The 14,218-nt window shown below is 56.7% G+C and overlaps 1 protein-coding gene across 5 annotated transcripts in view; it reads left to right on the forward strand.

Annotated features, from left to right (window-relative positions):
* Positions 1-14,218, forward strand: part of PC (pyruvate carboxylase) — a 94,092-nt gene that overhangs the window by 62,639 nt on the left and 17,235 nt on the right. For 4 of the 5 annotated variants that reach the window (XM_054570811.1, XM_054570814.1, XM_054570813.1 and 1 more), the window contains 7 exons: positions 8,287-8,422; positions 8,568-8,752; positions 8,983-9,148; positions 9,254-9,399; positions 9,546-9,663; positions 9,933-10,084; positions 11,580-11,698. In XM_054570811.1, coding sequence (XP_054426786.1) covers positions 8,287-8,422; positions 8,568-8,752; positions 8,983-9,148; positions 9,254-9,399; positions 9,546-9,663; positions 9,933-10,084; positions 11,580-11,698 — 1,022 coding nt within the window. Of the gene's footprint in view, positions 1-3,254; positions 3,390-8,286; positions 8,423-8,567; positions 8,753-8,982; positions 9,149-9,253; positions 9,400-9,545; positions 9,664-9,932; positions 10,085-11,579; positions 11,699-14,218 lie in introns of all 5 variants that reach the window. The other variant, XM_054570812.1, reaches the window with a different exon arrangement.

The following is a 14,218-nucleotide window of genomic DNA, read 5'->3' on the forward strand; positions in this document are numbered from 1 at the left end:
CTGGCCCACGTGCTGTTTGTACTCTGTGTCATTTTCAGTCTTTGGTATTCTGGTTCTCCTTTCTTCCTTCTGTCTGCCGCCTTCATTGTTTCTGTGTTCCCCCCTTCAACTCCCCCACCTGGAAATGTCAGCCTCAGTCTGTCCTCTCTGGGTACTTTGATATCTACAGTTGCAGCCCTGATGGTCACGCGGTGTTTTCCTTTCATTTGTGCCTGTTGGCTGCCAGCCCTGGGCAGGGGTTGCGTTGGACACGGTGAGGACAGCACAGAGCTGCCTGGAGGGAAGGGAAAGAGAAAACAGCATTTTCTCTCTAGAGGGAGAGAGAAAACAGCCCCGTCCATCAGGGGGCTCACTTCTGCCACAGCATGGAGCCAGGAAACCTTTCTGGTCCTGACCTGCTTTTGCTGGCGGCTGCTGAGGCTGCTGGGAGCTGCGGACAGAGCCTGGTGGGCTGCTGGTGTTGCTGGGGGGTAGTAGGAAGTAGACGTGGAGGAGCCTCATTGGTTAATCTGAAGATTCCTGGGGCCTGTTTCTGACCCGTTCTCCCTTCTCACCCGCTCTAGCTGCCCTCCGACACGCCTCCGAGCCGCGTGTGCGGAGGGACTCGTCCAGACTGTGGGCTTCCAAGACTGACCCGCGCGCCAGCCTCCCCTGAGGCTGAGCCCTGGCGTTCCGTCTGCCGCGCCTCCCACCCACAGCTGCCTTCTGAGGCTGATGGAGATGCTGTGCGAAGAACAGGGATGTTTAGGGTAGAGGCATTCGGGTGCTCCACGAAACGTTCCAGGGCCATTCAGGTGGCTGCTGATCCCGCGAAGCTGCTCCAGCTGAGAGCATGTCCACCCTGAACACAGCAGCCTTGTCACCTGGACCCAAATTAAGACCGCAATGGCCCAACAACAGGAGGTTGTTACAGGAGGCCGCATGGGAGTAGTTCAGGTCAGAAGTGGCAGGATTTCTAGGGCCATCTTGATGATTTATTGGACAAATTGAAACGGCCCTCGCTTGTCAGGGCCTCATGACTGCCGTCCCTGTCAGCCCACTCTCTGGGGGGGAGGGGCAAAGGGGCGAAGGGCTGAGGGCGGCCCTGCTGGGGTTCAGGTCGGCGACGGAGTTTTTATCAGGAGTGGAGTCTTTGGTTTCCAAGTGCCTGTCACCCTGTGCTTCTGAGGAAAGCCACAATGTACTCCTTCAGCTGCTCAGAGCTCTGGCTCTGGAGGGAGATGTAGAAATCGGGCACAAATCTGGCCCCGCTGGGTGACCTTGGGCGCTACTGAATCCCATCACACCTGGCCCATTGTCTGCGCGGGGAGTGATAAGGAGGTCTGAGGGCTCCCTGAGCGAGTACTGGCAGCACGTCCACGTCCACGTGGAGCCCAGTGCCTGGGGAAGCCTGTCACCTGCTGGCACTGGCCTGCCACACAGGTGGAGCTGGGAGAGCGCTGGACATAGAAGTGACAGGGGTGGGCCGTCAGGACCAGGGCAGACAGCGTGGAGCCCTCCCCCGCCTCGCTCCACAAGGTGGCAAAGGCCCCCTCCCTTCAGGAGGGAGACCACCGAGCTCACTGGTCCAGTGCCGGAGGAGAAACACGAAGCTTAGAGATGAGTGGGCAGCGTCCATGGAGTCATCCCGAGAGGCAGGGACCAGGCGTCTTCACACTCATGGCTTCCCCGTGCCTCATTCTGCCAGTGAGGCGTCCTTTACTTGTCCCTCTTCCCTGTCTTGTGTGCACAGCCTGAGGCTGAAGAAGGGGACCTGGTTGTCAGCTGGCATTTGCAAAAAATAGCCAAGAGGCCCCTGTGGGACAATCAGCTACCTGTCAGAGAGGAAACGGAGCAAGAATCTTTGGAGGATGCTGGCCACTTCCCTCTTAGTCACCTTTCCCCCCATCTCTGAGGCCAGGAGAGATCTTTGCTCATGGGCCTCACCATCGCCGAGCAAGGCACTGTGGTGTCCTCAAGTTGGTCACCAGAGGCCTGCGGCTCTTGGCAGCCCTCCCTGAGGGGAGGTCCAGGCTTGGTGAGGGCGAGGAGCCTGTGCCCCAGCTGCAGCTGTCCCGGGGGTCAGCTGATGTGACAGCACACAAGGGTTTCCTAGATGCCCGTTTCGGTTGAACAAGGCCGTAAGAATTTTTAAGGAAGCTTCTTAGCCAAACTGTCAGTGACCTTGAAGACTTCCTGGTTATCATCCACCAATCAAAAACCGTAAAAGCAGAGCACAGTGTGGCCCTGTGGGGGGAGCCTAGCCCCTGCCCGCACCTCCCGCCTGTGACTAACCGCTCCACCCGCCTGCCTTCGACTCCCTGAGAGTCGAAGGTCGGTGCCTGAGGGAAGGCCACCCTCCGGAGGCTCTTTTCGGGGGAGTGCCACTGAGGAGATGCTGGCACTCAGGTCACTCCAGGGTGCCAGGGCTGGACCATTCGACACCAGAGGCAGCCCATCCAGTAGGGTTGCGGGATGGGGGTTTGGTGTCCTGAGGCCTCGGCTCCCGCCTCGGGTGCTCCTCCTCTCCGGGGGGTCTCACCAGGTGCCTCCAGCCAAATGGCTTCCTGCCTCTGACACCTTGATTGCTGTGCAGGGGGACAGGACAGGAGTTAGGGAGCAACAGGAGGCTCCTCCCTTTGGCCCATCCCAAAGCCAACACACACACACACACGCACACGCACACGCACAGCCCGTGAAGGTCCTGTTTCCAGGAGGAGAGGGCTCTGAGGGTTCTGTCCTGCAGGCTTTCTCCCGGCTGAGGCTCATCCTGGAAAGGCCTAAGAAGCACCAGGCGGCCAGCCCCTCTGGTTTCAGGGCTTGATGAGGGAAACACCGGGCGCCGGGCTGACCAAGTTCTGAGAAGGGTGACGATGGCTCTGGAATGAGGCCATGTTTTTATTCATCTGTGTGTCCTTGGGTTCCAAGCCTGTCATGGTTGGTGCGGGGCCGGGGGTTGCGTGTGACTAAGCAGTGAACTGAGTCGCAGGGCAGTCTAGGCTCTGAGGGACAGTGTGACTTATGCCCACTGTCACCCGCAAGAGCCCCTCGGGACCAGCCTCTTCAGACCCCACTTTGCCTACTGGCTGATGTTTCTGCGTCTTTAACTCAGTGGCAGCAGGAAGTCCTCGGTCCCTTTCCTTTCCCTGGTGTCCTGCCTGGGACCACCTGCTGCCTGTGTGACCCAACCTCCCCGCCTGTTCTTCTGGGCCCCAGAGCGGGAAGAGGCCGGAAGTTGCTCCACCGCAGCATCACCCCCGCTCCCCTGATTTCAGCCTTGGCTGCCGCCCAGGCCTCCAGCGATCCTGGTGCTAGAACTTTGTATCCTGGGGCTGGTGATATCAGGCGGAGCAGCCGCTGCCTGCAGGCTCCTTTGGCAGAAGCAGTTCTGAGCTCCTGGCTGGTGAGGGGTGAGTGCTCTGGGGAGGGCGCAGCCCTGTGTCCTCCGGTGCCCGAGTCAGTTGTGGGTCTCCAGCGGGTGCGGTCTGCTCTCCCTGTGCACAGGAGCTGTGTGTGCCAGCCCCTGGTCCCAGGAGGCTCACCGAGTCCTCTACTCTGGGGTGGGCAGGGAGTAAGAACAGTGCTGTGAGCCGTGAGTCCGAGTGTGGGGGTGCACGGGGCAGGGGCTCCCCCTTGTCCCTGTGCTCACTTGGGAGGAAAGGCCGGTGGGAGGAGAGAGCAGCCTGGGGCTTACGCTCATGACCCCCAGGATGACCCAGCAAGGTTGGGGGTGGCAGTGCCCGATTTTACCGAGGAGCTAAGCTTCAGGCGCCCGGATCTCACGGGGGCAGGGCGGGGAGGCGGCCCCAGGCCTGCTGGCTCCAGCCTCGGCTGCACTGCCCTCTGCCCCACTTTTCCTGCTGCCTGACTTCAGCCCGGGGCCCTGACCTTTCTTTCTCTCACCCTGCACCCCAGGGCCTGGATTGCTCAGGTCACAAGTCCAGGCCAGCTCTCTTCCCTCAGCAGGGGACATGAGATCCCATTTTAGCATAGTTCTTGAGTTGGATTTCTAGAACATTAATGACCCGTTCTGGGAGTATAAATATCTTCTAGGTTCTTTATAGGTTTTGCAATGCCTTTCTAGAGAGCTGACACCCAGACAGCACCTTCTGGGTCTGTCACCGGTGGGGCTCACCCACACTGAACTTGATGGTTTCCAGCGCTGTTGCCAATTTAATGGGCAAAAGTGGCACCTCACTGTTCTCTTTTGATTGTGATGGTTTCCTTCTGAAGTGAACGTGTTAAGAGTGTACTGGTCACTTGAATTTACTGTTCGGTTGCCATGTTGTCCTGCGGGAGCCCTTCGCCTTCCCTTGTCTTTGCCCTGGGTGGTGGTTTGGGCTCGCTCTTCTCTGCCCTGTCCCCGCAGATCCCGCCTGCGGCCCTGTACAGCGCAGGCATTTGGTGGCCAGGATGAAGGTGAGATTTGCACCCCACGCCTGCTCTCTGGTGCGGGCGCCATCGGCTGCCAGGGCCTCCCTGCTCCCAGCCAGGAAAGGCCTTCCGTCCCGCTGGGCAGGGTACCTGGAGCAGAGCTCGGAGGGTTGGGCCAGCTGCTGGCTGAGCCGTGAGGGGGGCTCACAGGGTAACACCTGCCGTTCACTGGGTGCTAGGTAAGGGGTGGAAGTCAATGTTTCCAGCCGTGAGCACCGAGCAGATACTTTGGCATCTATGGTGAGCAAGTGCTGCTCCCCACGGTTGTCTCCTCCATCAGTGTCTGCTAGGGATATGGCTTTTTTCATTTCTTATTTTGAGATAATTTCAGACTTAGAGAAAAGTTGCAAAAGCAGTACAAAAAAATTCTCTTACACCCCTTACCCAAATCCGCCTAATATTAATATTTACCCCATTAGTTTCATTGTTCTGTTTTTCCCTGAACCATTTGAGTGTAAGTTGCAGGCATGATGCCCCTAAACCTCTAAACAAAGCTCTTTTTTTCTAAAAATGAGGATATTCTCTAAGAGAACCACAGCATAGCGATCAGGGACTTAACATTGACAGAGACCTATTTAAAATTTGTCAGGTGTCTCCATGATGTCCTTTGTTGAAGAGAAATATAAGGTCCAATCCAGGACTGCACCTGCATTTCCATGTTCTGTCTCTAGTCTCTTTGCACCTAGAAGTTCTTTAGTGTTTGTCTCTTGTGACCTCTGACATGTTTAAAGAGTATAGGTCAGCCCCAGCTGGTGTGGCTTGGCAGACTGAGTGCCAGCCTGTGAACCAAAAGGTCACTGGTTTGAGTCCCAGTCAGGGTACACAGGTGGGTTGGGGGCCCAGTCGTCAGTTGGGGGTGTGCAAGAGGCAACCGATCTTAGTTATCTCTTGCACACTGATATTTCTCTCCCTCTTTTTGTCCCTTCCCCTCTCTCTAAATAAATAAAAATCTTTTTTTAAAAAAAGTACAGGCCAGTTGTTTTGTGGAATGTCCCTTAGTTTGGGTTTGCCACATGTCGTCTTATTAGATTTGGGCTGCGGCCTGGCAGAAATGCCCTGCCGGTCTTCCTTGGCCTCCTGTCTGGAGGCACGTGATGGCCACTCATGTCAGCGGTGTTAGCCTGGATTGCTTGGTGACTGTGGCGTCTTCCAGGTCTGTCCGCTTTGCAGTGAAGAAGGAAGGACAACATCCCTTACTTAGAGGCTGAGCCAGAGCTCAGCAGGACTGACGTCGTGTTCATGCAGCTGGGTGCGACCCAGAGTGCGACGTCCCAGTCCAGGGCTTGTCTCTTCCTGAGCAGTGGCCCCGCACAGTCCTCCTCTCACGGCCTCTGGTGGCTAACAGCTCCCCAGAGCAAATGCTCCTCGTCCGTGGACATGGTGCTTCCTGGCTTTCCTCCCCTCTCTGGGGTGGCTCTTCAGTCTCCTTCATTTGTTTGTCCTCCTCATCAATGCTGCCAGACTCAGCGTTGGCAGCCCAAGGGTGCCCACCTACCTTTCTAGTCTGTCCCCTCCTGGCTCATCTACTCCAGGCCTGCAGGCTCAAACATCATCCATTTGCCAACCACATCCAGGTTTCGTGCCTGCTCTGACCCCTCCTGGGGGCTCCACCCAACTCCCAGCGGGGCCTGGTTCTCCCTAGTCCCTGCTGCTCTAGGGAAGCTCATTCCCACTCTCCCATCCTGGACTTCTTTCTTTCCCTCATCCTACACGATGGATCTTCCTGTGAATCTTGCCTGTTGTACCCCTGAATCTCTCCCCGATTTTTAAAAAATGAAACATGGATTTTTGGGAAAGATTTTATTTACTTATTTTGAGGCGGGGGGAAGAGAGGGAGAGAAACATTGATGTGTGAGAGAAACATCAGTCGGTTGCCTCCTGCAGGCCCTCAATGTGACCTGGCTTGCAACTCAGGCATGTGCCCTGCCAGGGAATCGAACCAGTGACCTTTAGGTTTGCAGGCCAGCACTCAGTCTGCTGAGCAACACCAGCCAGGCCATCTCCCCAGTTTTGTCCATCCCCCATTGCTTCCACCCAGGTCAGAGGCACTGTGTTTCCCGTCTCAGCCTCTGTACAGCCCTGAACGTGCAGCCCTCACTGCTCGCCAATCCAGAGGCCTTTCCAGAGTGCAGCAGGCCAGCCCCTCGCCCACTGCCCCACGGTGCTTGGAGGAACATGAAGAAGCTGGAGACAGGCTGAGAGGCCAAGAGCCCAGGCGCCTTCAGCCTCACCTCCCCCCCAGGCATCTCTGCCACCCAGCTCTTGGCCCTGGATCACGAACACATTCAGCTCATTTCCCCCTCGGGCCTGGGCGATCACTGTTCCTTCTCCCTGGTGCTTTCCCCTGGGTCTGCACGGGGCTTCCTGCGTCTGCTCCTCCTGTGCAGGTGCCGGCGTGCACCTCTCCTCAGAGATGCCCGTCTTCCTACCCAGCCCCAGTGAGCTTCCCCGACCCACACTCCCTACTGGGTAATTCACAAAACCTTACCTGTTTGCTTCCCTTTGAGTCACTAATCATAACCTGAAAGGACCTTATTTCTGTCTTTGTTTTCCTTTTCTCTGCTCCTCTCTCAGTATACCTGCTGGTGGCCTTCTCCGCCCTGTTCCAGCCCAGGGCTGGGGCTGCGGCGGGCGCGGAGCTGATGTGCGGCGCCTGTCCCCTTGCCCTCATCCCGTGGCTTCCCTCTTCTGTTTTTTCTGTTTATTTCCTTTTTTTTTTTCCTTCCTTTTTCTTTCTACTTGGTATTTATTTCCCCTTCTCCATCTCATTGGCCATAGTAAGACACTGAGGTTTTTGCAGTGTCTGTTTTATTTATTGATTATATTTTTATGTTCCCTACATAGAACAAACGGTTGAGTGAAGCATTTTAAACTTTGCTAAGAAATAAATCACATGATTAGCTGGGTAAAGGCAGTAGGGGAGGGTGAAGGACTGAATGCCAGGCTGAGTGGGCAACTGTGTGACTTTAACACATCTTTTAAACCTGTCTGGGCCTTGGTTTTCTTCATTTTAAAACAAGGGGGTGATGTACCTCTCTGCAGATGTTTTACATTCTGGGATGTAAGTTGCCCTCAGTTGGTTTTTAAAAAAACATTTTTTATTGTGGTAAAATATATATAACAGAGTTTGCCATATTAACCACTTGCAAACGTACAGTTCAGGGGCATTAAGTACATTCACACTGTTCAACCATGACCACCGTCCATCTCCAACACTTTGTCATCCCCAGCGTAAACTTTGTCCCCTTGAAACCCTAACGCCCCACCCCCACCCCAGCCCCTGTCAGCGGCCCTCCTACTGTGTCTGTGAATGAATGTGACTGTAGGGGCCTCTGGTGAGTGGGATCATGCGGTGTTTGTCTTTTTGTGACTGGCCGGTTTCACCTGCCCTCAGCTGATTTTCATCATCTGTCTGTTTAGAAGCCCAAGGTAGAAAGGAAGCTTCCTGCTGCTGTTTAAAGAAGCCTGGGTTCTCTGGGCCATTGTTACCATCTTCAGCCAGCCAGAGGGAACCCTGAGGGCGGGACACGCACACACGCAGACACACACACACGGGTCAGGGCGGTCAGGGAGGTTCTCAGATCCGGGCTGCTGCAGCCCCGTGGTCACACCAGGCCTCTGTCTGGCCTCGAAATTGCTCTAAAAGCTTGGAGTGTTGTAAACACTGCAGTGAGCATTAGAGTGTTAGGGTAGCTTGGGCTCCCTTGGTTTGAATTAGCTCCCTGCCCTGCAGCCAGGCAGCCCCCAGGGACTGAGGAGGGTTGGTGCTGGCCTTCACCTGGGGCTGCTGTGGGGCTGAGGTGGGATCCCCACTCCTCCTGGGGATGCTCCGTGCTGAGGCTGCTCTAGCCTGGCTCTGACTTCCCTCCTCAGATGCTGAAGTTCCGAGCCATCTGCGGGGGCCTGAAGCTCCGGGCCATCCGCCGCACCTCCACCGCCCCCGCTGCCTCCCCAAATGTCCGGCGCCTGGAGTACAAGCCCATCAAGAAAGTCATGGTGGCCAACAGGGGTGAGCACCCTGGGCCCAGAGACGGGGGCAGCCACGGGTCCAGCCCCAGCCTCAGATTTCCTTCTCCACCCCAGCTCCCCACCACAATATCTGCTTCCCTTAGTGCCCAGCGATCTAACTTCTCGTCCGTTGTCCCACCCCCCAGGTGAGATTGCCATCCGTGTGTTCCGCGCCTGCACCGAGCTGGGCATCCGCACGGTGGCTGTGTACTCGGAGCAGGACACGGGCCAGATGCACCGGCAGAAAGCGGATGAAGCCTATCTCATCGGTCGTGGCCTCGCCCCAGTGCAGGCCTACCTGCACATCCCGGACATCATCAAGGTGGCCAAGGTGAGCCAGGCCGGGCCGGGGGTGCCTCTCACGGCCCGGGGCTGGGTCTTGTGCCTTCCCCTTGCTGTGCCCAGTCCCCACGCCAGCCAGCAGCAAGTGAGTGCGGGTGGGTGGAAGGGTGGCTGGAGGGAGCAAGGAGGTGGGGGAGGCACGAGAGCCACAGGGCATGGTTGCGACCTGTGTGAAGGAAGCTGAGGGGCACGCCACTCTTCTGCCACCCCTGCCCCCAGGAAAACAACGTGGATGCGGTGCACCCTGGCTACGGGTTTCTGTCGGAGCGCGCAGACTTCGCCCAGGCCTGCCAGGATGCCGGGGTCCGCTTCATTGGACCAAGCCCAGAGGTGGTTCGAAAGATGGGAGACAAGGTGGAGGCCCGGGCCATCGCCATCGCCGCAGGTGAAGTGGCAAGGAAGCCACATGGGCCATCTGGAGCGGGGGATGGCGGGGTCTGGCAGGGACTCCAGCCTGTGACAAAGGCCCCACATGCCTGTCTCTCAACAGGTGTCCCCGTGGTCCCCGGCACAGATGCCCCCATCACTTCCCTGCACGAGGCGCACGAGTTCTCCAACACCTATGGCTTCCCCATCATCTTCAAGGCCGCCTACGGGGGTGGGGGCCGTGGCATGAGGGTCGTGCACAGCTACGAGGTGAGCAGGAGCTGGGTGGAGAGGCCACCGCAGAGCCATGCAGGTCTGGGAGTGGGTTGGGGCGGCACGGAGGGACCCATCTGCTCAGCTGCCCCCTGACCTCGCCCCCCGCCCCCCCCCCCCCACCCCCCATCCCCCACCCCCAGGAGCTGGAGGAGAACTACACCCGGGCCTACTCGGAGGCGCTGGCCGCCTTCGGGAACGGGGCGCTGTTTGTGGAGAAGTTCATCGAGAAGCCACGCCACATCGAGGTGCAGATCCTGGGTGAGTGGGGCTGCCCATGGCTGCAGCAGCCGCAGGCCTGGCCATCCTCGTGTGCTGTGCGGGCCTCTGGAACAGGCCAGGAGCTCTCCCTCAGGAGGCCGCACCCCGCGCAGGTGGCTGGGGGGACCAGCCAGGTCAGGGCCCGTGCCCCGGCTGCCCCCACGCTGGGGCAGGCACCGATGGGCCGCAGGGGAGGCATGAGCTTGCTGGGCCTTCCACGGGTGTTTAGGTTCCAGGAGGAGCTGAGCCCCTTGTACCTTCCTCCCCAGGGGACCAGTATGGGAACGTCCTGCACCTGTATGAGCGGGACTGCTCCATCCAGCGGCGCCACCAGAAGGTGGTTGAGATCGCCCCTGCAGCCCACCTGGACCCGCAGCTCCGTGCCCGGCTCACCAGTGACTCGGTCAAACTCGCTAAGCAGGTGAGGGGCAGGGGCTCTTGGGGACAGGGTTTCCCACCCAGAGACAAGGATCCTGTTCCTGCAGGTTCGCCCCAGGCTCCTGCTGGCATGGGCCGCGTGGGCCTTGTGGCCCATGGTCACTGGGTCCAGATGTGGGCAGTCTGCTGGGGAGCAGAGAGGCCCTGGGTAACCGGCTCTGGGAGGGGGAGGGACTCTGACAGAGGACAGAGGGCTGGTGAGGAGTCCTTGGGACAGCAGAGGCGCTAGGCCCAGAGGCCCAGCCTGGGGCCCAGAAAGGCTGAGAGGAGGGCGGGGGAGAGGCCGCCCGCCACGCCCTCAGTGCCCGCGTGCAGACCCGGCCTCCGCGGGGTGCCAGCTGAGCCCTGGAGCACCGGCAGTGAGGCTCAGTGGATCCTGTCAGGACTGAGAAACATCACTGAGGCATTTCTTCCTCACTCATTCTTCATGGTCCCTACATCGCATTTATTGTAACCTTTACCCCTAAGGCCCGCCCCCAGGCAGCCTTTGCTCTGCGGGGGCACGGAGACAGGCGGTGGCTCCCCAGCAGCCGCCTGCCCCCTCGCCTGGCTTGGGAGAGCACCCGCCATGGCCAGACCCCCTCAGCGGCCCTGCTCTTCCCTGCTCTTCGTCCTCCTGGGCCCTCCTGAGCCCGCCTCCTCCCCAAGGCCAGCGCCCTGCCCCGACACCTGCCCCTCCCCGCAGCCCCAGTGTGAGCAGCTCTTCAGGCCCATCCTTCCCAGACTCTCAGGCAGCCCAGAGAGAGGACAGCAGGTGGCTCTGTCACCTCCCCCAAACTGGTCAGCGCTCTGTGGTAGGCTTCAGCCACGGTTAATGTGAGGTGTTGATTTAAAAGTTGAGATTGTTTTTTTCTTACGAGGAGGGTTTTTACCTTGATTTTGGTCTTGTTTATTGGCGTGGTGGTGGTGGTGGTCGTCGTCGTCGTCTCATTCCAGAGCAGATTGAGGGAGCTGTCTGAGGTCTGGTCTGTGGTTTAGGAAGACCACAGTGAAACTGGAGTTAGGGTTGAATTTTGAGTTAGAATCATCATTGGTTGATTTCTCTGAAATGGCATTTCTGTGGGTAGTGGTCTGAGGCGATGACCAAGCAGAGTAGGGGGCACCTTCTGGAGACCTCTAAGAATAGGAAGGGTCCAGGAGAGGCCGGTGTATACCTGGGGGTTGGGGGTCCTTGTGCCAGAAAACCAAGGAGGCCGCTGGGACAGGGCAGTGAGTCTGGAGCAACAGAGCTGCTGCTGACATCTTGCCCAGACAAGCCGGGTGCAGCCATCTGAGGCTGCCGGTGGCGTTCTGGGGAGACATCCCAGCAGGGGCCCTGCCGTGGTCTGGGGCTTTCCTCCCCAGGAGCAGGCCTGGCGGGCTGCCAGGCATCGGGCAGGGCAGAGTGCGCTGCAGCCCGTTTTGATGAAACCAGCCGGCGGGTGCGACTGTGTCCGCCGAGCCCCCATCACTGCCCTGCTTCTGCGGCCACCCCACAGGTGGGCTACGAGAACGCGGGCACCGTGGAGTTCCTGGTGGACAAGCACGGCAAGCACTACTTCATCGAGGTCAACTCCCGCCTGCAGGTGGAGCACACGGTCACCGAGGAGATCACTGAGTGAGCGCACAGGGCGGGGCCCGGGAGGGGGTGTCCTCCGCTGTTGTGCAAACTCCACCCAGGTGGCTCCTGCGGAGGGGGCAGGCGGGGGCTCAGCTCACTCTCCTTGGGGTAGAGAGCAGTTAGGGGTCTCATTACTTTCTACAGAAATTATTATAAAAGCACGACATGGTTGAGTATTAGCACAAAGCAGCAAATTAAAGTGATTTAGAGCCCCACTCTCAGAACTGGGTGCTGAGGGGGCTCCAGCCACACCATGTGCTGCAAGACACAGCCACCCGGAAGAAGGTGCCGATCCGGCCCACCCCACGCCCGCCGTTTTCAGATGAGGAAGCCAAGGCTCAGAGTGGTTTAGAGAGCAGCCCAAGGTCACACAGCTTGTGGGACGAACCCAGGCCTAAGTCCGCTTGAAAACTTTAGTTTCTTTCCATCCCTACTTACTTTACTATGTAAATAGTTTGACACAATTGTGTCCTCTGCGTAGAGTTTTTATTCTACTTCTCCAGTTGAATATTTGTTGGAGGCGTTCCCCAGGCCATCGAGCTTTTCCGAATACTTTCAGTGGCCGCACGCTCTTCCGCCATCCGTGTAAGCCCTGAACTACGGACACAGCCCTCTGTTATTAGACAGTGGGGTTGCTCTGGCTTTTGCGGTTATTCAGGGTGTGTCAGCTAACATCTCCCGCCCAGCCTCTGCCTCCCTGTCCGAGGGGCTCCGAGGGCTGACACCGCTGTGGGCTAACCTCAGCAGGGGGCAAGCAACCCCTCGCCTAGTTGGCTCTCTCAACTGCTTGTCCCGATTTGTTTTCCCACAAGCATGGAGTACAGGCATTTTTAAAAACCTGCCCATTTTATAAACAATTAAAATGGCCTTCCATTGTTTCAAGATACGTATTTTGTACCACTTTAAGTGTTAAGTGTTAAGCCCTGACTTGGAGGCAGACCATCTCACCATGAAACTTGCCTGACCATTCCTTCCCCGACCCCTCAACCCCCGGGACTGAGGATGCCCAGCAGGTGCACAGAGGCCCCCAGACTCCTTGCTGTCTTGGGACAAAAGCTGAGTGGAGACAGCTGCTCGGGCCTCAGGCTCTGGCCCCGCACGACGTCCTGCTGTGCTGCTGCGAAGTTGTCCGCCTGCGCCTGCCGCAGGCAGTCGGTGAAGGAGGGAGCGTGTGTCAGACAGACATGGGCTGGGGCAGAGCTACAGGGAGCCCGCGTGAGCTGCAATCTCGCCGACCCTCGGGCTCCTCCTCTGATAAAAGTGGGAGTGACTCTCGGGGCATCATTGGGGAGATGGAGCTTGGGGAGAGGCAGCCACGTGCAGGCATGGTGACGCGTGGCGACTGTCAAACTGCTTCCAAGTAACTTAGCAAGAAATGCACAACATGCAGGGCAATCTGCCGGGGTGGCTCCCAGGCTGTCCTTACCACAAGCCTCGGTGACAAATGTAAAGCACTGTAGTTTATCTTTTTATTTTATTTAAATATGTTTTATAGATTATGCTATTACAGTTGTCCCAATTTTTTCCCTTTGCACCCCTCCGCCTGATACCCCTCTTCCCTCCAGCAGTCTCCCCACTCAGTTCATGTCCATGGGTCGTACATATAAGTTCTTTGGCTTCTCCATTCACTATACTATTCTTAACCTCCTTCTGTCTATTTTGTACCTACCAATTATGCTGCTTAATCCCTGCACCTTTCCCCCGTCCCCCTCTTCATCTTCCCAGCTGATAGCCCTCCATGTGACCTCTGATTCTGTTTCGGTTATGGTTGTTTGCTTAGTTTGCTTTTTTTTTAGATTCAGTTGTTGATAGTCGTGGATATGTTGCCATTTTCACGTTTATAGTTTTGATCTTCTTTTTCTAAAATAAGTCCCTTTAACATTTCATGTAATAATGGCTTGATGATGATGAACTCCTTTAGCTTCCTTGTCTGAGAAGCACTTTATCTGCCCCTCCATTTGAAATGGTAGTTTTGCTGGATAGAGTAATCTAGGTTGTAGGTCCTTGCTTTTCATCACTTTGAATACTTCTTGACAGTTCCTTCTAGCCTGCAGAGTGTTTTGAGAAATCAGCTGTCTTAGGGGAACTCCTTTGTAGGTAACTCTCTCCTTTTCTCTTGCTGCTTGTAAGATTCTCTCTTTATCTTTAACCTTTGGCATTTCACTTACGCTGTGTCTTGGTGTCGTCCTCTTGGGTCCAACTTGTTTGTGACTCTCTGTGCTTCCTGGACTTGTATGTCTATTCCCTTCACCAAATTAGGGACATTAACTTTCATTATTTTTTAAAATAAGTTTTCAATTTTGCTATTCCTCTTCTCCTTCTGGCACCCCTGTGATTTGGATGTTAAGTGCGATTGGAGATGTCCCAGAGGCTCCTTATAGTATCCTTGTTTTGTTTTGTTTTTTTCCTTTTTTTCTTTTTGCTGTTCTGGTTGAATGTTTACTTATTTTTTATTTTCCAAATCATTGATTTGGATCTTGGCTTCATCCCCTCCACTGTTGCTTTCCTGTGGATATT

This window comes from Pteronotus mesoamericanus, unplaced genomic scaffold, assembly GCF_021234165.1.
Source record: "Pteronotus mesoamericanus isolate MK-2021 breed Mesoamerican mustached bat unplaced genomic scaffold, CSHL_Meso_final contig_214, whole genome shotgun sequence".
Taxonomy (NCBI): Eukaryota; Metazoa; Chordata; class Mammalia; order Chiroptera; family Mormoopidae; genus Pteronotus; species Pteronotus mesoamericanus.